The 26958-nt window shown below is 38.3% G+C and overlaps 3 protein-coding genes across 4 annotated transcripts in view; 1 reads left to right on the forward strand and 2 right to left on the reverse strand.

Annotated features, from left to right (window-relative positions):
- The window catches only part of LOC140235360 (uncharacterized), a 177996-nt gene extending 175132 nt beyond the window's left edge, over positions 1-2864 (forward strand). Inside the window, exons 8-10 of the mRNA XM_072315388.1 lie at positions 388-485; positions 1688-1859; positions 2412-2864. Of these exons, the coding sequence (XP_072171489.1) occupies positions 388-485; positions 1688-1859; positions 2412-2864 (723 nt within the window). The remainder of the gene's footprint in view (positions 1-387; positions 486-1687; positions 1860-2411) is intronic.
- LOC140235138 (deoxycytidylate deaminase-like) lies at positions 65-16816 on the reverse strand. Of its 2 annotated transcripts, XR_011901672.1 has the most exons (6): positions 16720-16816; positions 14308-14409; positions 13584-13719; positions 12716-12929; positions 11958-12154; positions 65-468 (listed from the first exon to the last, which is right to left on the reverse strand). XR_011901672.1 is itself a non-coding variant. In XM_072315176.1 (5 exons), the coding sequence occupies exons 2-5, from the start codon at positions 14401-14403 to the stop codon at positions 12082-12084; spliced, it is 519 nt and encodes a 172-aa protein (XP_072171277.1). In that variant the 5' UTR covers positions 14404-14409; positions 16720-16816; the 3' UTR covers positions 10985-12081. The 2 variants fall into 2 exon arrangements, 1 of the variants encoding a protein (XP_072171277.1); XM_072315176.1 differs by lacking the exon at positions 65-468 and having other exon boundaries at positions 10985-12154.
- A 5287-nt stretch (positions 16817-22103) lies between these two features.
- The window catches only part of LOC140235039 (cilia- and flagella-associated protein 337-like), a 151086-nt gene continuing 146231 nt past the window's right edge, over positions 22104-26958 (reverse strand). The window contains exons 22-26 of the mRNA XM_072315076.1: positions 26470-26509; positions 25566-25654; positions 24764-25017; positions 23679-23785; positions 22104-22586 (exon numbers count right to left, since the gene is read on the reverse strand). Of these exons, the coding sequence (XP_072171177.1) occupies positions 22433-22586; positions 23679-23785; positions 24764-25017; positions 25566-25654; positions 26470-26509 (644 nt within the window). The 3' untranslated portion in view covers positions 22104-22432. The remainder of the gene's footprint in view (positions 22587-23678; positions 23786-24763; positions 25018-25565; positions 25655-26469; positions 26510-26958) is intronic.

Genomic DNA, 26958 nt, shown 5'->3' on the forward strand with positions numbered 1-26958 from the left:
TGACTAGTACAATTGCTAGACATTTTTGTTTTGCTTCCTTTATAGCGAAACTTAAACAGGACATTTATTTTCATTGAACTAAGGAGGAATGGTTAATTAACAATTAATTCAATTTCAATTTCAATTTCAATTTCAATTTCAATTTATTTGGCAACTGTATGATACAACATAAAAAAATTGCACATTATATAAGACATAACATTCAAAGGCCGGGACCCCTTGTAAGCAACTAGTGCTTGTTATGGGGCCCCTAATATGAATATCAATTTGAGATTTTAGACAATCAGAAGTTATGAATATATTTAGATACATATATCTGTGGATGTGTGCTCATTGAGAACTTTGCTGACTCCCAAAAAACATCTTTTGTCTCTTTCCCCAATCCAGGAGGAGCTTGTGGAGCGCATCAGCAAGAAGGTGGAAGACATCAAGCAGATGCAGACAGAGGTTGCCACGGAGATGTCCAGTCTGGAAGAGATGAAGAGGTGAGACTATTTCCGAAATCATTTTCCAGTTTTGATCGTCAAAGGTGGGGCTAGCATGAACTGAGAAGCAGAAATTATGGCTACAGTGAAGGTCCACTCACAGAAATGTGTAGTCACCAACTGTTGAAGAGTGATCGCCATTCTAATCAACGTCATTTCAATGGGATTTGTAGTCAGGGCCACGTTGCATAAAATTTAGATCAAACTTAAAGGGTGTGTACAGTTCTGGTCGAGGTGAAGATTTAACTTTTAACGTTTTGTGAGATATTCAGAAACCACTCTATGAGATGTCAAAGAGGATGCAGTTCTAAGGGGTATCAAAAGTTTATTTGATGAAAATCGGTTTTGAAATGGCTGAGATATCCAAAAACAAGGTGAAACAAAGATATACTAATAAAGTTGGGGCATGTCGCCTTTTATTATTAGCACTTTTTTGGATATCTCAGCCATTTGAAAACCAATTTTCATCAAATAAACGTTGAATCCTTCTTAAAATTACATGCTCTTTCATATTTCATAAGAGGCTTTTCATTATCTCACTTAGGAATGTTCAAAACATGAATCCCTACCTCAACCAGTACTGTACAGTCCCTTTAAGTCAGATAATCAAACATGAGTCTCTGAATACCGAATTCCGATTGGCTGAATCCTGACTTATGTTAGATTTCATCTTTTTATGACACAGAGCCCCAGAATTTCATGCAGAATGTCAGTCAGAATGTGAAAGGTCGCAGGTCACAGGTTTAGACAATAGAACCCAAATCAGGCAGGGCAGCATGGTCTAGGGGACAATGCGCTGTGCATCGTGTGAGAATGTCTCGGTATCAAAGCCCCATCTGGGCTTTTCATTCCCCGAGCCGCACACTCATCTCACAGCACTTCACTTTACCTAGGTATATGAGATGGTATACCATGGACGGTGGACCATTACTGTGGATGGATTAAACGTGTCGGCTGAATGATATCAGCCTTGCGGGGATGTTCCGTACATAGAATGGAGGTGATGAACTGAGAATTTGGGTCTATTTCCAGTGACAGTAGTAATGATGTTGTCAAGCAGTCTTGGGTATCACAATCTAGATAGGACGGCACCGTTTGTAGATTAGTCATGACATATCAAAATAGATTTTAAAAAAGAACTGAAAATAAATCAAAATTTAACTAAAAGTCTTGAAATTGTTCTCCTTGGTTCACATTCGCAGGCAAGTCATGGAGTGCATAAAGATTCACTGCAAAGCAAGTGAGTACAACAAGTGCAACATGTACGTAGCGGACATCGACAGAGTGACCCGGCTACTCCTGTCCCTGACCAGGAGGATCTCCAAGGTAGACAGTGTCCTGGGCAGCATGGAGAACAGTGAAGAGGAGGAGAAGGTGCGCATCAACAGCCAATCATTCATTTATTTTTATTTTTTATTTTTTTGCATTGTTCATCTACATCAAACCGTTCCTTTGTGACAACTACTGGCAGCAAATTGTGTTCTTGCACAATGACTGGCAGATGAGCAGTTACAATTGATTTATGTGTAGTGCAATGGTGAGATTTTTAGAGAGTGTGAAATTTGTTATGTGTGTCATGATCTGTAGGCTAACTAAAAGCATTTGCTTGCAGCAAATTGAGTTCATGCCCGGCATTACTGAGTAGTGTGTTGTATATGATTACTACAAAACCGGAAACATTGCAGGTTGAAACTTTTGCGAATTGGTGCTGGCTTTCAATGCATTGTTCAGAAAAAAACCAAAAAAAACAACAACAAAAAAAAAACTTGGGATATGAAAAGTTTCGTGCACATGAAAATTTCCACTTTTGCAGTATGTGTTAGCCATACACAAGTACTGTATTGTATCAAGGAAACACCAGCCTCAAATTGGGTGTTGTGATTTGTACTAATGTCTTCCTTTTTGTTTCCTCTCATAACCATGTAGGCCAACCTGGAGAAGCTGCGGGAGAACCTCAACTCCCAGTACCGGGACGCCAAGAAGCTGAAGGAGAGCATCGTCAGTCGCCACGGCACCATCAGTCGCATGCTGCTGGACAAGCTGGCCAACGACAAGCACGACGACTTCTGCCACTACGTGACCATGCTGCCCCGCCTCCTCATCATGGTGCAGGAGCTGGAGGACAAGGTGAAGTTGGGGGAGGAGCAGCTGGAGGCCCTCAGGGAGAGTCTCCGCCAGATGAGCATCGGCAGCATCGCCACAGAGACGGGCGCCCCCCGGGACTCCAATGGAAATGTGCACCGCTACAAAGACAACGCCAGCAGCTGCCAAGCGATGCCGTCGTCTCCGTCGGCGACAATGACGACGACGACAGCAACAGTGCTGACAATGGACGTTCCGGAAGAATACAGCAGGAATACAACCAGCTCGTACTGCTGATGAAGGGTGATCATCTGGGGAGGGGGTACAGTGGAAACCTTCCTGACCCTAAATCCTGTACCAATGCAGTTGCTGAGTGAAGTGGAAGGCCTATGTTAGGCCACCAGTCCCGTGATTCGGTGAGAGCTTTCCAGGGCTGTGCCATCACGCCAAGCATGGTTTTAGTGTAGCAGGGCCAAGTCTTGTGCAGAGGAGCAAGGCCTCGAGAAACGGATTTCACTCCTGGAACTTGTGCCTTCGGATATCGGCAGTGAATCGATTATTTAAAGTGCGATCAGGAATCCGACCCGTGGTTCATCCTTTTGCAAACACAAAGAAGGCTGTGGTGGTTAATAACTTGGGGAAATGCAAAGCAGTGCCCATTTTTCCACACTTGTCATTATTGCTGTGCTATTGCTGATGATAACTTGACCAAAATTTGTGAGGAGTGTTTCAATTGTGCAAGCACATGCACACTGCACTCTGTACTCTGTGAAACAGAGAGAACAAGAGGTGACAGGTATTGGACAGGAAAACTTGCTGAAAATGAATCTAGGCAAGTCTAAAAAAACAAAAGCAGAAACTCTTGCAAAGTCAATGACAAAAGGAAGTTTGCAGCACATTGTGTGTATATTTTCAATGTTGTGTGTGTGTGTTTTTTTTTTCTTTGTTTGGTCTTACAAACTCACTTTTTTTCACACATGGATGTGATATTTGGCCTAGCTGGACTAGACTGGCAATTTTTTTTGTTTGTGTGATTTATTTTTCGGAAAGCCACATCAAATTGTGCTGCTGACTTTCGGCTTTTGCGTGCAGCATGGAAGTGTGGTTGAGATTCTTGGATGCAGTGTCTTATAGAAGGCTGACCACATATCGCTGGCTGGCTTTTGTGGACAACACTGAGCTCCGAGAGTCAGAGCCCACAAATTCTGTCTTTCAAAACTGATTGCCACAAGTTCGGCAGTGCCCTTCCACACATTTTGATGTATGAAAGTCACTTGTTTTTTTTCTCTCGTGTTGGAGCTCATTATGTGGAATTTCCTGAATTCGCTGTGCGGCAGGAGTGGGGGGAATCAAAAAGATTGTCACAAACGACGTTGCGCGGCACTTGTGATAAACCGTCTTGTCAGTTACGTAGTCAGTTTTGTCGGGTTTCGTAACAGTTGAAATAGAGTGAGAGGACAGAATAAGAAAGGGTTGCCTGATGAAATGTACAAAAGTTGCCCCATTCTGATCCCAAATTCTAGTTCTGTCCTCGGCACCTGCAATATATACTGTTGTGTTCGAATCCGTTGAATGATCTATTTATGTCAAGTTGTGAGGAATTTCATACATATCCAAGATAACTTATATCAGTGAATTTACAAATGTGTGTCTTTTTTTAAATTGCTATTATGGAATATTGCCTTCATTTTTGTTTTTCTATTGCAAAAGCAAGTTTCAGAAATGTGACAAAAGTGTGTATATTTTGAAAAGATAAAACACATGCATTTGGATGACCAGCAAATGCTCACAAATTTCTTTCCCCTTCTCAAGTCCCCTTCTTTAATTAGCTTTCAAGCCATCTACTTACCTCTCTATCCTATTATTCTTTCACATTTCTTTCTAAGTAGTTTCTGGTCCCTAGTGATCTGGGCTCTTGGGGGAAAAAATAGTTGCAGTATTTGGTATGAGAAAAATCTATCAGGTTCGAACACCGAACAGTAGTGATCAAACTTTCTTGAAACTATTCCATAATTGTGCATTTCTGTCACAGCACACTGTTCTGTTCAGTACCATTGTTTCTTCATCCCAGAACACTCTGACCAATACTCATGTTTTTTTTTCTACAACACAATTTTTTTTGCTGTGTAAAGAGGAATGTACAAAGGTGATGAAATATGAGGTGTTTTGTACTACATTTTTCTAAGCATTAAATTCTTTTGTAATACATTTTACATATTCAGCGAGTATGCTAGTGACATATTTTTCTAGGAAAATTGTTTTCGCAAGCTTTGTGTATGGGGTAGCTGCTTCAGTGTGAGCTCCCTATTAGTTGTTTCTTCATCAGGTACATGTACTACAGGATGTGTTTGTTTGCTCAAAGGCAAAATTTACTACGGTTCTCAGTTATATTTCTACTTGCATGAAATTGAACGTGCTGCATATGTGACTCAAGTTTGTACAATTTGCCAGGTGTATGGTATTCCTACGCTCAAACTAGCAGAGATTGTATAGGCACTCCATGAAAATTAACTCGGAACAACGTCTTGCAACAATACCATTGCATAGTTGTATGTATTCAAGATGCACTGGATTGCAGTGTTTTCTCAGTAATGGATGAATGTTTAAATTATGTAGGCATGGTTTACATTGACCCATGGCAATCAGTCTGAATGAAGCTTCATGGCTGTATTCCACGCTGTAACTGAAATTTACACCCATCAGTACATTGCCCGGTTTCTAGCGTTGTGGGAATTTTTTGTCTGTAATATTGCTGCCAGGCATAGGGCCATACTCATGTCATTCATATCAATTTTTTTTAATTCAAAGTTACCAATGTGTCATTCAGCTGATCAAACCTCATTCTCATAATCACTGCAAACCAAGTTGAGCTTTCACAAAATTTGGAAACTGTCATCAGATACTTGATATATGAAGCGATTCATGAGCCAAATGTATTCATTTTTTTAAACCAATACCGGTACTTAAAACATGAGGAAAAAACAAATCATTCCTGTCTCTCATTACTTAAAATGTACAGTCTGACATTGTTGATGAAAAGATGAAACTTGAGTTTTCCCAGACTACAGTGTGAATTTTTGATACTGCTGCCTTTAGAAATATTCATTGACCCTTCCACTCTTTCATGAAAATGTTTTCAACAAGTTTATTTCTTTTTTTTTTTCTTTTTCTTTTTTTGGACGGGGGATATATATATACAATTGAACAGTCACAGTGCTTATTTTTACTTGAGCAATATTGACAAGCCCTGGCATGTGTTGGCAAAGGGCAGTGTTTGAAGCCGATGGATACTGTGTTACAATCTTTGTTAGCGTTATGCATGGATCCATTCTGTTACTCCCCCATATCTGGCTGAACGAGCATCTTTGCGTTGCAAGTTATCGACAAATAGAGAAAAAAAGTAGCTATTTATGTGAGCTTTGTCATCTTATTGTAGACGTTCAGTCGTTTTGGTTCCATGCCTAGGTAGTTGCTACAGCATGATTGTGTTAGCTCATGTTTTGTTTTGTTTTTTGTTTTGTTTTTTGTTTTTGTTTTTTTTGTCAACGATGATTGGTTGTTTTGTTGCGCACCGTGTTATAAAAGGGAGTTTACGGCACAAAACTTATCCCAGTCCAATTTCTTTCAATGCTGTCTTTCTCTCTTTCTCCCACCTCATTTTTTTCCCCCTTTTATGTCCACATAGTGTTAGTTTTAATGCGATTCATGACAGAGGTAAATTGAAAAACCCAAGAGAATATTCATTTCATTAGCAGCTTTGTTGCACAAGAGAATATCTTCCATCGAGTATTTTGACAGAGAGAATTTTCCGAGGAAATTCCTCTTCCAATAGTTAGCTGTACTGGTTTATGGGGTTTATGTAGTGCATGCATTTTAGTTCACTGTTGTGGTACACAGCCCACCCTTCCAGTTATGCTGGAAAAGATGAAATCATTCATGGCTGGTTTTTGTTTTGGTAGGGGTATAGGCTCTGCAGAAGGCATCCTTTCATTGACAAACACCCTTTAGGGAGTTGTAGGATTTTTATGTTAGCATACATAGACCGTGAAGTGTATTGTTTACACTAGACACAAGACATAGGAAGAATGCCAATGTGTTTTTGTAAGCACCATTTTTGGACATGGCATTTTTCTTGTGTGTGTTTTGTACTTAAAGTTACAGTTCACAAAGTTATTACCAAAAGGGGTCTTACAGGGTTCAATTAATAAATGAATATTGGCCAACATGTCAGGGTATTTTGTCACTGAAGTTTTGCATAGGAAAATCGTGAATTACTTACTGATAGTTCTCATTCAAGTGTTGGCCAGTCTTTGGAGAGCCTTACAATGGTTGTGTCGTGTAAACTTTTTTTTTTCTTTTTTTTTATATGGACTGTGAAGTGTATTTGTATATGTTACTGCTGTAACAGCTCATTTTGTAAGTCATGGAATATGTATAAAATAAGTACTATTTTCTCTTTTAAAAGTGGAAGAATTATATATTGCACCAGATTTTTCTTCTGGTTTACTTATTTAAGAGTTTGTGATGCTGATTTTTTTTTTTTTTGGAAAAAAAAAAAACGAAAACAAAAACTGTATTTTCTTGTTGCCTAGTTTAAGTTAATGCTACATCCAATCATGTGTATTCTTCTCTTTGATCTATAAAATTGTATAACAGCCTTCTTTCCATTATCATTAATATGAAGAGACATATCTGCTATTAAAATGATATTCTGAAAATTACATTGCATTGATACGCGTTAAGTCTATTTTGTGGATTTTTTGTGTACTTGTGCTTTTTATGTGCCTACAGCTGTTGACCATGTTAATAACACACATACGGACCAGGTTAGACACAAACTTCCGAAGCCACCCCTAGTGGCTGAAAAGATGTAATAGGCAGCAGATTACACACTAATGAATACAGTGTAGGTCTGTGTTGGAGGAATGCAAGGCGAGAAACGCGAGTGTGAGTGCGGAAGGTCCACGCCTTTCAAAAAATTTTCCACAAAATTTCACTGACTGTCCACCAACATTGTCACACATTAGGTAAAGGCCAATCTTGAGACAAATTTTGTAACTAGCGTGTGGACAGAGTAATGTTTGGAGGCCGTTTTTGGCATGCTATTTATGCATGTGTGTTGTTTGTGTCTGGGTGTCATGTGTTTGTGTGTGGTGTGAAGCTTGATTGAAATACAGTAATTGTAGTGTGGACTGTCAAAGGCGGTTGGTCGTCAGTAGTTCACTTTGACACAATGTGCCATGTAGATAACCATTTGTGCCAGCTTTTCACCAGTCAACTGGGGCATCCATTTTATGCCCTGTCCAAGGAACAGCATGTTTGTGACTTTTACCTCGGGGGGAAAAAAGCATGGTAAAACACACACACTCACACAGAAATTACATTGCCGAGCAGGAACAAACACATCAAAACATGGGAACCCTTGGTGAAATGAAAACAGTGATAACTATGTCATATTAAAAATATCAAAAGGCATGCAGTGTATTTTGTGAAATTAAATGAAAATCATAGATGTACAATAAAAGAAAAAATGTGACCAAGATATCACACCACACCATGAAAAAAACAAACAAACGAGTGATCAATATATTCAAAATATTGAATTTTCCTGGTGTAATAATGATAATAATAATAATGAAATCATTTATAGCGCATATAACAAATGAATGTTCACTATGCGCTTTACAATATTATCATAAAACATAATTAACAAATTACTTTCAATACACAAACACATGTACAAAGAAGTAGAAGAAAAAATACAGTAACCTCTCATGATAGAATCTTTGAGACAAAAAAACAACAACAACAAAACTTTGTTATATTGAGATTCTGATGTATTGGGTTAGCAAAAATTATGAAATACACGTAAAGGGAATTTTGAACCTGGTGTAATACAGTAACGTCTCATGATAAAATGAGAGCTTACTGTATTGAATACCTCAGATCAATCCTGCCTCTGTTAGCCATGAATTAGAATACACATTGCAGCATTTGCAGGTCTCTATGTCGTATTAACCCGTTCCTCCCGTAATTCTCTGAGAGCTACCAATGCCCCCAAATGAGATTCTTTTTACCCATCGACAGAGAATGGACAGATTGGTAATCCACCAGTGCGAAAGCAGTCAAGACAGATCTTAGGGAGAAAACTTCGGGAGAAAACAAGAAAGAAGATGGATTTTCTGATTGCTTTAGGAAACTTTGAAAGAATAAAAGTTTGTCTTCATGAGAGCCAGGTGGTAAAAAACAAACAAACAAACAAATAATGATGAATAAAATTTCAAAAAATGAATGAGAAACATTCTGACCAGTAGTAAATTAGTACAGTGGACTCCCGATAAAACAAAGTCCTCGGGTCTGGCAGTTTTCTTTTGTTATATCGAAATTTAGTTAAAACGAACTGTAGAGTAAACAAAGACATACATGTATGTGGTAAGTTTGGCACCTAAATTTGTACTTTGTTGTATTAATAATAATAATAATAATAATAATAATAATTGCATTTATATGGCGCTTCATACTGACGTTTCTAAGCGCACTTTGCTACTCATACAAATAGATTAGAAAACACAATAACATTAACAAAATCAGCGTTAACAGTAACAAAAGAAGAAGAAAGAAAAGACAAATACATGTCTGCTGCGGCTGCGGCTGCTGCGGCTGCGGCTGCGGCCGAGCCGCGGCCGAGCCCTCTTTCATTTCAGTGTAAACGCGCAAAAGGCCAAATGCGAGGCCAAAATTGGCCGCGCATTTGGCCACGCTCTGGAGGTGGTCTCGGCCGTGGCCGCGGCGAGCCCGGCCTCTTCTTGGTGTAAACGCAAACAAACCATGGAATCCAGTTGGCAAAGGGTCTGAAAACCAGGCTATACCAAATTGCGTTTGTTTACAATCAGAGCGCCACTACGACAAAATATTGAAAGGATTGAATTAAAAGCGCGGCCGAGCCCGGCAGTGTAAACGGACAAAATTGTGGGGCTCGGTCCCGCAATTGAGGCTGGCCTCGGCCGCGGCTCGGCCCATCCTCGCACTGTAAACGGGGTCTTACAGTTCACATTGGAAGATTCTGTCACAGGCACCATGATTGTTGCATCAATACTGCTATATGTATGTTTGCCTGATTTCACTACAAACTTTCATCATTGCCCGCCTGGGCAACACTGACAAAATTTAAAACACAAATTCCTCTCTTTGGTGTGTAATTCTTGTTTGACGGGAAATAAAGGCACATACTTGCGGTGTGCGGAGAATTAGGACGTGTGTTACTTCACACAGTACAAACATGTAATAGGGATGCGGTCTAAGACCAAGGAGGTTCGAGAAATGGAGTCACAACAGTCTTATTCTCTTTGATCCCATGCTCGAAGTCGCCACTCAAAAATATTTGAAGTATGTGTCAAACTGGATCTGCCGCTCAGATGCGAAGACAATTGACTCGTGTCTCATTGCATAATCACCAGCCACTTTCCAAGGAAGATATGTCTTTGTGATGGTAATTACTTTTCGCTATCCCTACTTACAAACGATGGGCGGTAGACAATGGTAAAGGCACAGGGGGTGCATGAATAGAAATTGCTCAAATATTGCTGAAATAGATATCAAAAGATTGCTCAGAAAGATGGCGGCTTCAAGCATTGAAAATCAGGCACAAATGCACCTGTGAAATTCTTTTGTCCATCCATAGAAAACTGACAGCTGATTGAATAATTATAGTCAGTTGTAACTCCATCTCTTGAAACTCCTTGCTAAGACCCCGTATACAGTGCGAGGCTCGGCCGCGGCCGAGCCGCGGCCGAGCCCAGCCCTGCTTCAGTGTAAACGCGCAAAAGGCCCGAGAGGTGGTCTCGGCCGCGGCTCCGCCGCGGCCGAGCCTGGCCTCTTCTTGGTGTAAACGCAAACTGGGCCAAATGCGCGGCCAATTGCGCGGCCAATTTTAGTCTGGCTTCCAAACCCTCTGCCTGTATCTTTCGCTATTCAGGATATTAACCCCCTCAACGTCGAAAACTAGTATAGTTTAAGGCGGTTTTGTCCTGCAAAGGATTTTTTCCTTCGGCAAAGCCCTTTGCCCGAACGGCAACTTCGTCGCCACGGAATTCATTTGGCAAAGGGTCTGAAAACCAGACAATACCAAATTGCGTTTGTTTACAAGCAGAGCGCCACTACGACAAAATATTGAAAGGTTTGAATCAAAAGCGCGGCCGAGCCCAGCAGTGTAAACGGACAAAATTGCGAGGCTCGGCCGCGCAATTGAGGCCGGACTCGGCCACGGCCGAGCCCGGCCCCACACTGTAAACGGGGTCTATGACCACAAAGTTTGACCAAGGAGGTTTAAGAGATGGAGTTCCAACTGGCTGTAATCATTCAAACAGTTGTCACTTTTCTATTGATGTATAAAAGAATTCCACAGGTGCATCTGTGCCTTTGGTGACGGGGTTTGATGCCGCCGTCTTGCTGAGCAATCTGAAGATTCATTTTGAACGTTAACTTAATGTTGGCTATATTTTGCTTGTTTATCTATTAAATGAAACGAAATCTCACTTAATGATAAAGCTCATTAAACAAAGGCCAATCCCTTCAAGAAATATGTGCAAAAGTGTAAATCAGAGCTGTATCATGTGAAAGTGTTTAAAACTGTACCCTCCCGGAAAGCCAGTTTTATCACTTTTCCACTTAATTCCTCCAAATAAAACTGATATGGAATAATCTTCGAGTATAATTCTATATCAATAAATATATCAGATTAGTGGCCGGGCACGGCCAGTCGAGTAATTTTCATTTTCATTTCATCATTTTTTGCGCAATTTCTATTAGCGCATCCCCGTGTCTTTACCATTATATACCACCTATCTTTTATAAGTAGGGATGGCGAAAAGTAATTACCATCACAAAGACATATTTTCGTTAGAAAGTGGCTGATGATTATGCAATGAGACATGAGTCAATTGTCTTCCTATCTGCGCAGCAGATCCAGTTTGCCACATGCTTCAAATACTTTCGAGTGGCGGCGTCAAACGTGACTTCAAAGGAAATACGACAGTTGTGACTCCACTCTCTTGAACCTCCTTGGTTTGACTCCTTCAAACTCCATCTTCAACACAGACCTCTGATTCAAGTGTTTGTGACACCTTAACTCAATCCTATGCATACAGCGTACTCTTGTATACTGTAAAACATGATATATTCGCGGCATGAAAATTTCGCAAATTGGAGCCGACGGCCTTTACTGCAGCATGAAATTTTCGGGATTTGCCACTGGCATCAAATGTATATTGTGTAGGCAAGAACTTTCGCGTGCATTTAAATTTCACGACTGTTGCCGCTCGCAAAATTCACGAAATTAAAATGCATGCGAATATTCCTCGTTTTACAGTAGTACCATATCATGTCACATACATGTATCATCATAAGAAGTTAGGGTATTCTCAAGACAATGTCCTTCCGCCATCATTAGTACTGTTCACTTTAACTTGATGGAAGACAGCTCGGAATGCTCCTCCAGTGTCCGCTGTGCAGCAAGCTATGACGGATGCGTCTCTCTTTCTAGGCAGCTGAAGTCGATTGTTAGTTTATTCTTCTTGGGAATGTGTTGCCTGTGGGGGGGGGGGGGGAAGTGAGAATGCATGGACGGAAACAAATCAATTAATGATCTCTATGATTGTGTATAACGATTTCCCTTTTATGGACAAGAAATGATGTTTGCAAATGACCTGTAGAGGAAAACTACTATTACAACCATGTAAAATACCTCACATTCTTTTTTAAATTTTCCAAGTTGTAGAATTTGGACTAGAAAAGAAATACATTGAGAACTTGATAACACAAACTATTTCATTCAGCTTCACACAGATTTTGATTAATCCATTTGTTGCTGATTTTGGAGGTTAATTTCATTGGGAGGGGGGAGGGTAACAAACAAAATCAGTGAAACTTTATAAACACAAGAAGAAACAGGAAGGGATGAGAAATGTCATTCCAAAGGCATACATTAAAACTTTCATTACTTTATCTTCTTTGGGTCATCATATCCACTTTCAACTGATTTTATGTTATGCCTTTTCATTCATTTTATGTCAACATCATAACCTCAAAATTGTACTGGCATCATTGAGCCATTTAAGAAGCCAACCATGCTAGCACATCATCCCTCCCACCTGTACGGTATCCCTGCTGCATCCAGCATTCTCCGCGAGGCGATCATGGAGGGTTTGTCGTGCTTGGTGTCCGACATGTAGATGACTGACTTGATGCCTGCCTGGATGATGACCTTGGTGCACTCGTTGCAAGGGAAGAGGGCTACGTAAATGGTACAGCCCTTGACGGAGGCACAGTTCTTGTTCATCACAGCGTTCATCTCTGCGTGGCACACTTTACAGTGACAGAATTTGAAATAACAATGTAATCCCAAATGAGCTGATATATTATTTTCTGAAGTCAGATGTAGGAATGAGAGCTGTCTTATTATGAAACTGATTTATGTCATACTGGTGTTTGAAGGAGAGTGTTGTATCGAAAAAGAAAGAAACATCAAGTTAGCACATATGATCTAAAAGTAGTAAAAACCTTATAAAATCCAATGAATGGCTCGAAAGTGATGGCAAATCTAATGTTAATGTATCATCTGACATGGTGTTTGTCACATGACTATGAATTGGTCACCTGACATTGGTCACCTAACTATGAAAGTTCTTACCTGGCACTCCTCCTCTTGATTAAATATGTTTGGAATTGTCCCCTCCCCTCCCCCTTCTTATTGCAATAAAAGTACTGTTTACAATTGCCTGGAAATATTTTGATGAATGTAAATGCTCATGATAAAACTTGAGCAGTATCTTTTTTTTTTCTCATGAACATGAAATTTGTGCCCTTTTCAAAGAGAATATGACAAAGGCAAAGCTATGGACACAGGGCACACTGCATCAGTTTGTTAGCAAAAATATTCACACAGACATAATATTATCAACAGAAGAGTGACTGTATTGAGCACTAGCAGACATACACAATGCGCAAAATTCTTCTAACCATATGGCGTCTTGGTCTCCAGCCATTCGTCACTGTGCCGTTGCCATGGCAACTCTTCATCACTGCATCCAATAGGCATGCCATTGTAGCCAATCCCAACGATCTTGTTTTCATCATTCACGATGCATGCTCCCACCTGTAAAAGCAGCAACAGCGGGCAATTAAATTATTAGAAAAAAAAAGATGATACACAGAGTGATATGTCATACATAATATCTTCTCTCTTTCTCTCGTTTTATTTTATTTTGCTTTGTTTTGGTGGTGGGATGCATGGAAGATCCCCCAAATTCCCCAAATCCAATCCCCAATTATATTTACACAGGGCTTGTTACTCCTGACAATTTGTATAATGAAAGGAAATGAGATCTACACACAAGTGGGCCTACAAAAATTATAAATGATATATATTTTAATTCTCCATTCATATCAGCTGAATCTCATTGCATGCATACTGTAAAACACAATATACTCGCGGCATGAAAATTTAGCGAATTGGAGCCGACGGCCTTTTTCGCAGCATGACATTTTTGCGACTTGCCACTGGCATCCAGAACTTTTCCAGAAATGTAGGCCAGAACTTTTGTGCGGATTTTAATTTCGCGAATGTTGCCGCTCACGAAATTCGCGAAATTAAAATGCATGCGAACATTCCTCGTTTTACAGTACGGTATACTCCCCCTGCTCTGCGATTTGACCAATGGAGAGTTGCCGACAGCTTTCATACCTGTGTCCTTGGGTCTTTACTCCTCTGAGCTGACAGGAATGCAACAGCCATGAAATAATCTGCCCAGTCCAGGTAATCTCTTCTCTTTTCATCCATGCTACACTGGCAGTTTGGGGGGTAGAAGCAGTAAAAGTATCATTTACAAACGTAGGTGCCTTAAAAAAATTAATGATGCAGCTCTAAATACTTTCATTTCATTCGTTTGATTTCATTCTTCAGATAAAAATTGGCAAATAACAATCATTCATGTGGTACCGTGCACAATATGTACAGGTATAAAAATGTTAAAAAGTACATATTTCAGCAAACAAATACAATAGAACAAACAAGAGTACATTATAATAAAGAAAAATGAAATAGGATGTATCAGTAAAAGTCTGTGGGGCTTGACAGGTAGGTACACCCATTATGTATGACATAAAAATAATCTACAGCACGAAATTACTCAATGGGGCAATTCCGCAGTTAGTAATGTTACATTTAAACAAATTTAGATATTTGTTTTTACTACTAAATCACCATTTATTCATTTCAAGTCAAAATCATGTTAAAAACATGTTCATCCTTCCAGGTTTATGACATAAAAAAAGAATGAATACAATCCAATAAATATTAGAATTGCTATGGCAACTAAAAGGGCTGGTTAGTAACGTCACAAAAAAAGGACATGACAAAAAAAAATCAATGTCTTGTAACAAATGTGCAAAAATGCAAGTTACTTCAAACAAAGTGCTGCATTAATTTCAATTATTGCATCATGACAAATGTTCACGCAAATATTTTTAGCAGTTCAACTGAAAATTTATTAGCTCGACCCCCAAAAGCATGGTTAGTAATGTTGCGGTTAGTAACGTTACATTTGTCCGGAATAATTCTGCAGGTCATTTCACGCTTTTGTAATTGACAATATGTCACATGACTTCTGGAGTATTTAATTGTATTCATCTTTTACCCCTTAGCAAAACTTTGAGGAAAAATTTTCAAAGGAACCCACTGTAATTTGCATTTAAGTTAATTTCAACTTCCCCAGTCCCACATGTACCGTACATTTTAAATGATGGTTTTAGATCTCGCAAAACCAATGAATACGAAAAATAAAATCTACTGAATTTGGAAGACCTCCAATGATTGGTGAATATCCATGGCGTAAGTTGATGCCTAAATTAAAGAGTAAGATAAAGAGGCACATTTTCTTTATCCATGTCGTGTCCACCTAACTGTGGAATTGCCCAATGTGTGTTTGTGTGTGAGCGTGTGTGTGTGAATGTGAGTGTATACGGTATAGGATGTTTAACAGTAGGTTGCGTTAAACATAAAAAGACAAAAGATGCTATACCTACCAACATATTTTAACATGCAGTAGAAGTATCCGTTTACAAACTAAGGCAACTTAATAAACTTAATGATCCAGCTTTGGATATTTCTTTACTTATACCAACATAATTTCAGCATGCACTAATAGCCTTAGCATCATCAACCCTGTCCTGTGTAGGCCTACTCAAGTACAGGAGTAGGCAGGTCTAAGAGTTTAAACATTAGACAGTGAAAACAGCCCAGCATCATGTTTGTGTGACACAAGATTTAATCATGAGGTAATTCCAATTTAAGAGGTGAACAATAAAATACATCAAGATGAGGTGTGAGTTTTGTTTTGTTTTGTTTTTCAGTTTGTTTTTTTTTTCAATTTGTCTCCATCTACAAATGAAATTTGTAAGATCAACTGCTGGTCTATAATTTACAAACATGTCGGGGGGGGGGGGGGGGGGGGGGAAGGAACCACCGGACATGAACCTGTCATCTACTCCTTTCCTCCGGCCTCCTTTCCTTTTTTTTTTTTGGGGGGGGGGGGGGACATGTTTGTTAAATTATAGAAAAAAAAAATCACACCTCAATTTGAATCAATCTTCTCGCTCATGCTCTGCATTAAATTTAATTCATATTAAAAACGATTAAAACGTTAGCGGTTAATTTTAAATAATCTCTTCCTTTCAATAGTAAATAGGCCTACATCATAAATTATTGCACAATTTTTGCCATTCCTCAGCACTAAAATGAGGCCATAAAGTCGACCTCTGGTGCACTGTGAACCTTGACCAAGAGTCAGAGGAGAATCCCTGGATGCCAGGAGGAATACCAGGAAGGTCTCAAAACAGAGACTGTGTTATATAGGGTCTAGGCCTATTCTATAGCGTTTAGATCTAGCCGGCCCTCGATTGATGAACATACATAACATACAATGAGTGGGACTACACAGCACCGCAACAACGTCCATATTTTCTTCGCATTTCTCTCTAGACCTCTAATGATTGCGGACACAGAGTACCTCGAGAAATAATGAAGCGCTAAGATTCTTTCATAGTATCAGTGGCACAGTTTATATATGACAACGCTAATTACATGAGCACAACTTACGAGGGATTTCCGTCGGTTCTGTTGTTGCAGTACATTATAGACAACTGTACTCAGCTCCACCGGAACCAATTTTCCCGCTTTAGGCGGCGCGCCCGACAACAAGAATGTTTTACGTTTACTAGTGTGTTGACCTTGATGCCGCCGAGGTCCCAAGGACTGCTTGTGAGCTAGCTGTGATTGCCGTCCATAACCGTTTCATATATTCCTCTATGAATTCCCTTAGTTAGTGATTTGCTTCGAGACTGGCATGACTGCTGCAAATTACCTCATATATATGTATATATGGATTGCTACATTAAAACTAACATATTGTGTTGGCGCTTTTTGACTAGTAGACCAATATGCCCTTGATTAGAAAGGAATTTACACTAGCTGTTAATCTTACCTAGGAATTTTCATTTGAAGAGAAGAAATCATATTCCCTGGAAGCTTTTCATGAGCTGACAGAAAACATAGGGGATTTACTTACAGAAGGTCGAGTCCAACAATTTTTCAATTAAACATGGTATTCTGCAGAGAATAAGTTTCTTTCTTATAGACCTTTATGTACAGCTGTTTAGATGTTATGACATGTAAAAGTTGGTACCATACCTGCTTGTAATATGATTTGTATCATATTACTATCAAACATCCACCATTTCTATTTCACATGCATCTGCATTTCATTTGGCTTTCATATTTGTCTCTTCCCTTTTGCCCAACATTAATCTACTTATTGTACCATTGCAGTGAAATTTAGCATGTTAAAGGGATGGTATTGTATTGGTAGAGATGAGGATTGGGCTTTTAACTTTTTGCAAGATACCAAGAAACCCCTTATGAAATAGTACAGAGCATACCATTCTAAGTGAAATTCAAGGTTTATTTGATGAAAATCGGGTTTGGAATGGCTGAGGCATCAAAAAACAAAGTAAAACAAAGTGATTTTAATAAAAGGTGGGTCCCACCTTTTATTAGGATCGCTCTGTTTTGGATATCTCGGCCATTTCAAAACTAATTTTCATCAAATAAACAATAAATTCCTTTTGGAATGACACGCTCTTTCACATTTCATGAGAAATTTGTCATTATCTCACCAAAAAATGTCAGAAACCTGAAGTTAGGTCTCAATCAAAACTATACGACCCCTTAAAAAAAAAAGAAAAAAAGAATTTTATGTATAAATGATTTAGGATGGTCCAGGTGGTGACATCATTACCCCACTTCATTTGCATTTGTGATCATGATTGATTTTGTGTTTCCTCAAAACAGGTGAAAACTATGTTTTACAGTTTTCTTCTCATCAAAGTCAACTTGACTTTGAGTGGAATTTCCATTAAGATTTCACTATCTAAAGCTCTCTTCAGTCATTCAGCTGGGGATATATAGTAATATATTTTGCACACTCTATACAAAACCTTACATCTCTCTTTAGCTATCCTCTTTCTATCTACCTAACTATTTTTTATTCTATCTACTGTAAAGCAATATATGTTTGCAGCATGACATTTTTGCTAATTGGAGCCGACAGCCTTTTTCGCAGCATAAAATTTTCACGAATTGCCAGTGGCATTCGATGCATATAGTGTAGACAAAAACTTTCGTGTGCATTTCAATTTCACAAAACTTGGTTTCTGCGAAATTTACAAAATCAAAATGTGCACAAACAATTCTGTTTTTGCAGTAGGCCTATACAGTACCAAAATCATTGTTCCACACAAGGCTTTTGAAAATTCAAACTTCATAACTTTCAGTCTTACGTGTGATTACAATGATACTTGTACACTCTGTTCATCTTGTTCTATTTTCATTTCATTTTCATTTTATTTCAACACGGTAATACAAGGGAAACTTGCTCAGCCATCGGCTGTTATTCTGAAAGTCTGTGCATGTATACAATATACATGTATACAATATGCAACATATATATGCTATATACAATATAGTGTAGACAAAAACAGTATTTAAAGTCAACTTTCAGCATCACATGGAATTACACTTTCACTGAACCAAGAGTACACATTCAACAAACCAATTCAAAAACATTGTAATTTTTTTGAAATAGAAGATTTTATTTCTAGCAAAGGCACTTGAAACTACCGTTTGAAGGGAAACGGGACTGCCAGAAACAAAACAGCTCATGTATCCCAAAGGAAGAAACATTTACACACACCGTACAAATATATACAACTCATTATCATTGACAAACTATTGTGCATATTCCAGATTTTTTGCATCGCTGATACAAACGTCACCCTTTAAAAGCACTTCACATAGTCAATCAAGTATTACACAGTCCCGATCAAATATTTTATGCATAGAACTTTTCTTAATCAGAGCACAATGACACAAAATTAAAGCTTGATAGCCTACACACCATGATTTACAGCCAACTCCGTAACTGCATGCTCATACACAGCTTGAAAAGTGTATTTCAATAATACAGGAAATGGTGTTCCTACCGACTGCCAAGACGTTGGGCACAGTGACAGCGTCATAACTTATTTCTCGTAACTCATTTCATTACACACGTTAAAAGACTTCAATAGATATTTAAATAGTAACAATATGACCTGAAGTTACAAAGGTCATTTCAATCAAATCCATGGTTAATTATCAGTCCATGGACTAAAACAGATGTAAAATAGCCATACCCCACACATGCGTGTCAGTGCGCCTTCTATGTCGGATGTCTTTTGGCATACGCCAGACCTGTCATGCTCATTTACACAGTCACAATTTGCATATTGTACCTAATATATGGACCAGATTCAAACTACATTCGTGAATTTGAAAATCTAATTAGCATTACTCTTCTTTGCCAAAGAAGTCTGCATAAAGGTCTACTTTAGTATGAAGAAAATGCTTACTTTAAAGGAGAATTGACAATGTATATGGGGTTAAAAAAAAATTCAAACAAGACAAGCTTAGTAATAATTCCACCTTTATGTCTGAAATAAACAATTAAAAAGAAAAAAAAACACACTTCTACAATTCATATCAGAGATATTGAATTCACAAAGTTTCCTAATTAGCTCAAACACTGCTAACATATAGTAATTGAATTCCATTGTTACTGAATCAAGGCCAACATTGAATACTGGCTTACAGAGATCACAATCACACTGGAATACAAAATGAAAGCAATTCGTGAAACCTTTTTTTATCTATTTTGCTGGTAAATTCTACCTCATATCTTTTCTTTTATTTCTTTTATTTTTAGGGCACTGAGTAGCCAAAAGGAAATAGGTAAACCTCACTCTCCAGAAATACTCTCCCTTTAACATCACATCAAAATTTCAATTCTTTTAAAAGTCATTCATTCAAGATTTGGAAAAAACAGAAAACTGATATGCTCTATAAATATCACACAGAGGATGAAGATGAATACGACATATTCTCAAACACGAATGCATCTTAAGAATTACAGAATTCTGTTTCTCTTTTCTAACACTCTATTTTTGGAAGAAAGAGATAAGGATCAACCTCCTTTGTTTTCCAACTTCGGTTGATCACTAAAAGCCAGTCTGAGATGAAAGATAGCATCTTGTACATTAAAAAAAAAAAAAAAAAAAATCTTCTATTTCATTAATCTAGAGCACAAAATAGATTATATATAAAAGAAATACTTCACTACAGCAGTCAATTTACGCTGCACAAGGTTCTGATGATAAATGCATAGGTCATTGATATTGAATATTATCAACACGAATATCATGAAAAGCTGTTTGGAAAAACAAAGAGAAGAAATACATACATATACTTGTATATCATATGCATGTTTACTGGAAGCATGGATTATCAGTTAATTCTTCCATTCAAGACAAAACCAATGCAATTTCAAGTCACAGAGCTTTGAAAAGGTAGTGATTCTCCTCAAGCAAAATATTCCAGAGAATGGATGGCACTTGTGGATGCTTGTGACGATTCTAAATATAGGATTGAAAGACACGCATACATCTGACTTGCAAGAAATATGGAAGATGATGTTGAAGTGATACCAGTTCCTTCAGATACATTATTTAGAGAACATCGTGTGACAAGCAAGCTGGACAAGTCCACACAAAACTGCCCATCACTATAATGAATCTCTTGTCAGTGCTGTTTTCATGGTTTGATATTCTACGTGTACAAACAGTCAGCTACATTTCTGATGACCTCATTTTGAAAACTTGTATTTGTTTCACTTGTAGTGCACATCTAATTATTTATGACTCGGAACAGATGATTGTCAAGATGTAGAATTATTTTTACACACACAAGATGGTACAAGGATTAAAGTACTGCCAAGTTTAAAGTACAAGGTAATTTCTCTAGGATGTGTTTGTGCTAAAGAACAAAGCGTAGACAAAAATGAAAATTACAAAAAGCGCTTCCATCTACAGGTAAATGTATAAATTTTCATCTCATGAGAAACAAATTTGAATACAAATATTTTATGTTGCTTGCATTCAAACATCTATCACTGGAACTTGTTATAAAACATGTTTACCTAATACAGAACTATAGTTTTAATGCCCACTGGCACATGTATTTGCAGAAAAAGAAAAATCAACTTTGTCTACATATTTGCTGAATATATGTATGTTTAAATACCTTACAATTTGGCCCAAAGGCAACTCTCTTGACTTATAATATCAAGTTTACAGGAAGGAATGTACTTAAAACGTTTTTCATCCTTTAAAACAATTAAACAGAAGATATATGAGCTACTGCTTTCAAGAACATGAGAAATTCATCTCTCCCAGAAGGTTTCATTTTCAGTTTGCACATCATGGTTTGTGCGCATTTGTCAGTGGACCGCTTCAATTTAGTTTTGTCTGCATATTAATGAATACATCAGCTACTGACCAGAAAGCCTCCCCACAACTAACAACTAGATTTCTAGTACTTCAGTTCAAAAATTCCTAAAACAATATACTTCTGTCAGATGCCACAGAAGTTGTAAAGGTAGATAAATAATAAGTGGAGGGTACAGAACATATGGCTCGGATTGTAAACCTTACTTCCTGGGTTAGACTATGCACGTCATGAGAACGACCGTATCAGAGCATCAGTCTTGCTTTGTTTTGATTCTCTGCAAGATTAATTCAATGAATACAATTTTTAATTTTGCTTAAAACACACCATCCTGTACACAGGCTTATGACACATCATCATTAGGTTTGTAGTCTGTACTGCATCAACACCTTTTTCTTCTGTCACTAAAACAATATGTCAAGGAAGTGCATTTGATTTATAGTGAAGGGAAAGCTCATAGGTGATTATTTCTAGCCCAGGTAATGACAACATATATCTGAACATCCAGACAGTAAGGGCAACAGGCAAAATGCATAAATGCTGGAGTCTAGGTGCACAAGCGCAACAAACAATTAATGTTTGACCGTGCAACCAAGGTTCCCGCTTTCACACACAACCACGATATCACTACAGATTGATCATCAACTGGACATAGTTCATCACCTTCTAACATCCCAACTCAGTTACAGACAAACATCTCCCTGTTGCTCCAGTAGGAATACCCCTTACCAACTGGCATAATGTCTCTTGACTTAGCAGCAGTGATTATCACTTCTCAACTTCTTAACTGCCACTTCAACATGTCATAAGTCCAAGCAATGTAGGGGTATCCCTGTCTGAACATTCACCCTGTTTCAGCAAAATTCCAGCATCACGGCCATGTCCAACTGCCCTTTCTCTGGGCAGGGTGCTGACAAGCACATATGCGCACACACTAGGAAAGTGCGAATGGGTCTGAGACCTTGTCCTTGTTTCTGGATGGGGGCTGGGGAGGGGGCGTGTCCTCCAGTTCAAAGCACTTCAGCGTCTGGTAGGCACTGGTGACAGCCCTCTCCTTGGGCATCGCCTTCAATTTCTCATGGCGCAACCTTGAAAGGACACGAAGAACTTGATATGAGCATCGTGTCCACGTGATTGTTATACTAAGAACAAGAGGACTAGAGGAAAGGCTTATGTCTACATGAATATGCATACTAAATGTGCAATATGACTGCTGTTGCTATTTAACCTTTATGAGAAATACAAAGAATATTGCCTTGATTTATATAGAGTGACTCTCATATGATACAGCACTGATGCTTCCTCTTTGAATTTCATCCTGCTTTGTTTCTTCCCATCATCACATTTGTTGGGTTGCAAACATGCGTAACATTTGCAAGAATCATGAGACTTGGAGGGTTTTCATGAGCAGAAGCATATCAGGTATGCAAAGTTTGATCGGTATATGATGCCAATTGGAACAGGTGCCTCAGCACAGTTTGAACTGAGCAAATCCACTCTAGTAATAGTCTCACTAAGCGTTGATTCCTTAAAACAATTCGATATGTTCTTTCAACATCTCTTTTTGTGCGATATATATATATGAGCCTAAACCACACTGCTGCTCAATTTGAGAGTAAGTATGATAACTTTTGCCATTTGTTAGGACACACGACAGCATAATGCAGTTTGTGACGTCACATATTGGAAATGATATAAGAAAAATATCAAGAAAATTCAACACAGTTTCACTTTTCTATCATAATGAAAGACTACTAATATCTCTTTTAGAAAGCAGGGGAAATAATACATGTATTACCCTGAAAATATGCCGGTCAAATCACGGGACTTTGTATTTTTCATAAAGAATGAAATTTTGTGGGGTTCTCTTTATATTTTCTATATATTATTTTACATATATAACGTCAAGATCTGGAGTAGTCTTTTCATCGAGCGATGGCTGCACCAAAACTCTAAAAAATTTATGACTTTTGAAGGAATTGTCTAATTTTCCTCAAACTTCACTGATGTTTTCTACTAAAATTTCTGCATTCACACAATCCTCATTATGTATTTGAGTTTTATTCCCCTGTAACTACCAAACAAAATATTACATTTCTGCTTATTATTTGGCAGTTGGAGTGACTCTGACATTATCTTACCGGTAATGAAATGCACCACTCTGAAAAAAAAAATCTTACCTCTTGCCCGTGCCTCTGTTGAAAGGTTTCTCTCTGAGTTCGGCTGCAATCATGTCATCATTGTACACAAACTTCTCCTGACTGCTGACATATGTCATCGAGTCGCTCTGGAGAGTGAAAAATAGATAGACAGCAAATCTTGTGAACTTAACACTCATTTAAAATCAAGTGGGGAGAGGAAAGAAATGGTTTCAGCTGATGCTCAACTATAAAATCAAATTAAACCCATTGAGGACAAGTCCCGAGTATACTCGGGCAGGTGTCTATGGGAAATGTGTGTTGTCGCAAAGTCAGTCCGTCCTCAAAGGGTTAAGCGATACACCTTGCAGAAGAAGTGTAAACTAATGTGTGACAGAAAGTCCTGGTTTGATCATTCTTGACAGGCTTTGTTATACCATAGCATCATGCTCCCCTTTCTTTCCAACACTTCAAACTAGATTTCTCTCTTCCGGCTATTTATACTCTTTATGGATTTGGGATTACAAGCATACAAATCCTACTTACATTTCTAGTTGTTTTTTTGTTTTGTTTTGTTTTTTTTCCTAAGGCCTGTCTTTACCACTGATCATTCAGTTATCTAGTAAGCACTGAATTTGTGCAACTATGTTGTTACTGATTTCATCTTCACTGTCCGGCAAGACGTATGACTACTGATTGTGATGTGATCGTGAACTTGTGGTATTATAGCGAGAGATTATTAAAGCAGAGGGTGACAATATCTTACAAATTCATTTGTACAGAGGGAGACAAAAGATTAAAAAAATCTTTCACAACTTGTGGTACGATGAGTAACATATCAAAATCAGAACTTTCTTTCTCTCCCATCTCCCACACTGTTGCCAACGTTGTTCAAAGTGAAATGAATACCACACCATTTCACTTTCAGTTTCTCCTCTTTCTCCACATATGTGGCATGGTAATAGCGTGGCACACGAAAGTGATATTGCACGACAGTTTCAGACTTTACCTTCTTTCCTTCTCTTCTCTTCTATTTGACTTCACAATCTCTCTGCAAATACCAGTGCTTCTTTCTTTCTTTCAAACTCACACAACTCAGTTTGAATAGCATTAAGCTAAACTCTTACCTTCTTCTCCTCTTCTTTCTCTTCCACCTCCTCCCCCTGACTGCTGCTCTCTCCATCCCCCGTCTCCGCATCCCCGCCAGCCTGGTTGCCATCCAGCGAGTCGCAGATGTAGTCCGACACCGAGGGGGACTTGTCGTCGAAGATCGGGTGGTTGGGCATGCTCTGGGGGTCGACGAGGACATCGTAGGGCACCATGGGGTGCTTGAAGGTGGCTGGGTTGAAGACATCCCAAGGATCGTCCTGACCAAATGTTCCTGGAATAAAGGTCACCGTAAATCATCATCATCACTTTTTTGTATGGAACAATTACTATTAGCACAATGACTATGAATTCAAGTATCTTAATATCTCTAGTGTAAAATGTGCAACTGAGAAATGTCTGACATATCTTTTACCCTGTCTTAGTATATGCAAAGGACTGCTGTGGGTAAAAAAAAAAAATAAAATAAAAAATAATAATAATAATATGATTTGTCACAAAGACTTTGAGACACTCTTGAATATCTCCTCCTTCCATAAATAAAATAAGAATAAAGTCCTACTCAGAACCTTCTAGATCCTTAAAAACACAGAAAAGTTCCCTCTAATATATTAGTCAGATAAGATGTGACATAACAACAAAGAATTAAAACTTAATATTCCTATGTTGCACATACATGTAAGATTCATTTAAGATTGTCTGCTCCAACAAAACCTAACATTCAACACATCCTATAACTCCGATATGAGGCTTGCCCATGCCATGGTGCAACAAGCAAGGAGGATTGGTGACAGTCACTCCAGAGAGGAGGGTTCCTCTTACCAACGTAGTGTCCCTCGGTGGTCCAGACCCTAACGGTGCAGTCCAGGGACGAGGTGATGAGGATGCTGTGCTCCTCCACCAGGCTCATGCTGCAAAGTCAAGAGGGAGAAATGGGAGAAAATGTTATCTGCTTAGCCACTGAATGTAAAACAAAGTTTCCACATGCCTGCAGAAACTAAATTTATGCTCTAAAATGGACAAATGTGCATAAGAAATAAGTAAAATAATGCTGTGACAACACCATTTCAGTAGGGTAAATGCCAATTATTACCAAAACAGTACACCGACAGGATTGCATTCTGAGAACATTTTGTATATCCGATCATGGATCATGGTACATAATGTTTCATAATGATTATCGACAATTAACAAATTAGGCCATAGTAGTATCCATCGATCTTACACACGAGAGTGAGTCACACGCAGCTTGTCACAAAATAATTACTAAGCCAATCAATCACCATGTAACGTTCTACCAACCCACTATAAAATGGGAAGGGCTCTTGAGGAATACAATTGTATGCACACAATCGAAATTATTTGACACTTAGATCCCAAAATACTCCAAAACATCCCATTACCCTACAATAGCATCGGCCAGACAAGTTTCTTGGTAGACCCTTTTGATATTTTGTAAGCAAAGTCTGAATGGTGAAAGATGAATTTTGAGCCCTTCTGAGAACAACATTTTACATTTAAGGTAACTGCTCTCATACTCAAGCCACACTGAGATGATCTGAACATACATGGTTATCATTAAAGGTACTCCATTACAGTATATATTTTAAGCTCACATTACGTCAATTTCTTGGAGAGTTTGACTAACTGGCAATTACCATTTTGTACTTAAATGCACAATCTACTACACACATGATGGGAATAAGAAGTATAGATGAAATCAAACCTTGTGATGCTTTGAATATGGCCTCTCCATGACCCCATCACTGCAAACGAACAAGAAAGAATAGTATAAAGTTGCAGAACATAACAATAAAGTGCTTCTATGATTCATATTCTTCCCATTTGTTTGTACAAGTAACAAAAATCTACCAAAAGCAGAAAAGGCCTGACTGAGTAAATATGCTTCATTGACATAAAAGCCACATGATGCCTTTACGTACATGTATATTACATACATTAACTATATTGCCTACATTCATGTAATTACTCAAAATATATAGCAAGGGGAAAGGAAGCTTGGATTATCTTTGTCATTATTGGATTATCTTTGTCATTACTTTTTTTCAAATATATGTAGTCATACAAAGAGAAATTTATGACAATAATTATGAATATTCTTCATCAAATCAGTCCACAAACACATGAGACAAGCCAATGTCTGTGACAGACATCATCATAAAAGGATGATCTATACATGTCAGAAAAAAACATT

Source organism: Diadema setosum, chromosome 11 (assembly GCF_964275005.1).
Source record: "Diadema setosum chromosome 11, eeDiaSeto1, whole genome shotgun sequence".
NCBI lineage: Eukaryota > Metazoa > Echinodermata > Echinoidea > Diadematoida > Diadematidae > Diadema > Diadema setosum.

Bases quoted from the DNA above. Each gene is read 5' to 3' on its own strand.
- LOC140235138 (XM_072315176.1), bottom strand. From the start codon at position 14,403: ATGGATGAAAAGAGAAGAGATTACCTGGACTGGGCAGATTATTTCATG. The intron at 12,930-13,583 runs GTTAGAAGAATT...GTCACTGTAAAG, and splicing joins GGAGACCAAGACGCCATATG to TGTGCCACGCAGAGATGAAC. The intron at 12,155-12,715 runs GTGGGAGGGATG...CCCCCCCCACAG, and splicing joins GCAGCAGGGATACCGTACAG to GCAACACATTCCCAAGAAGA.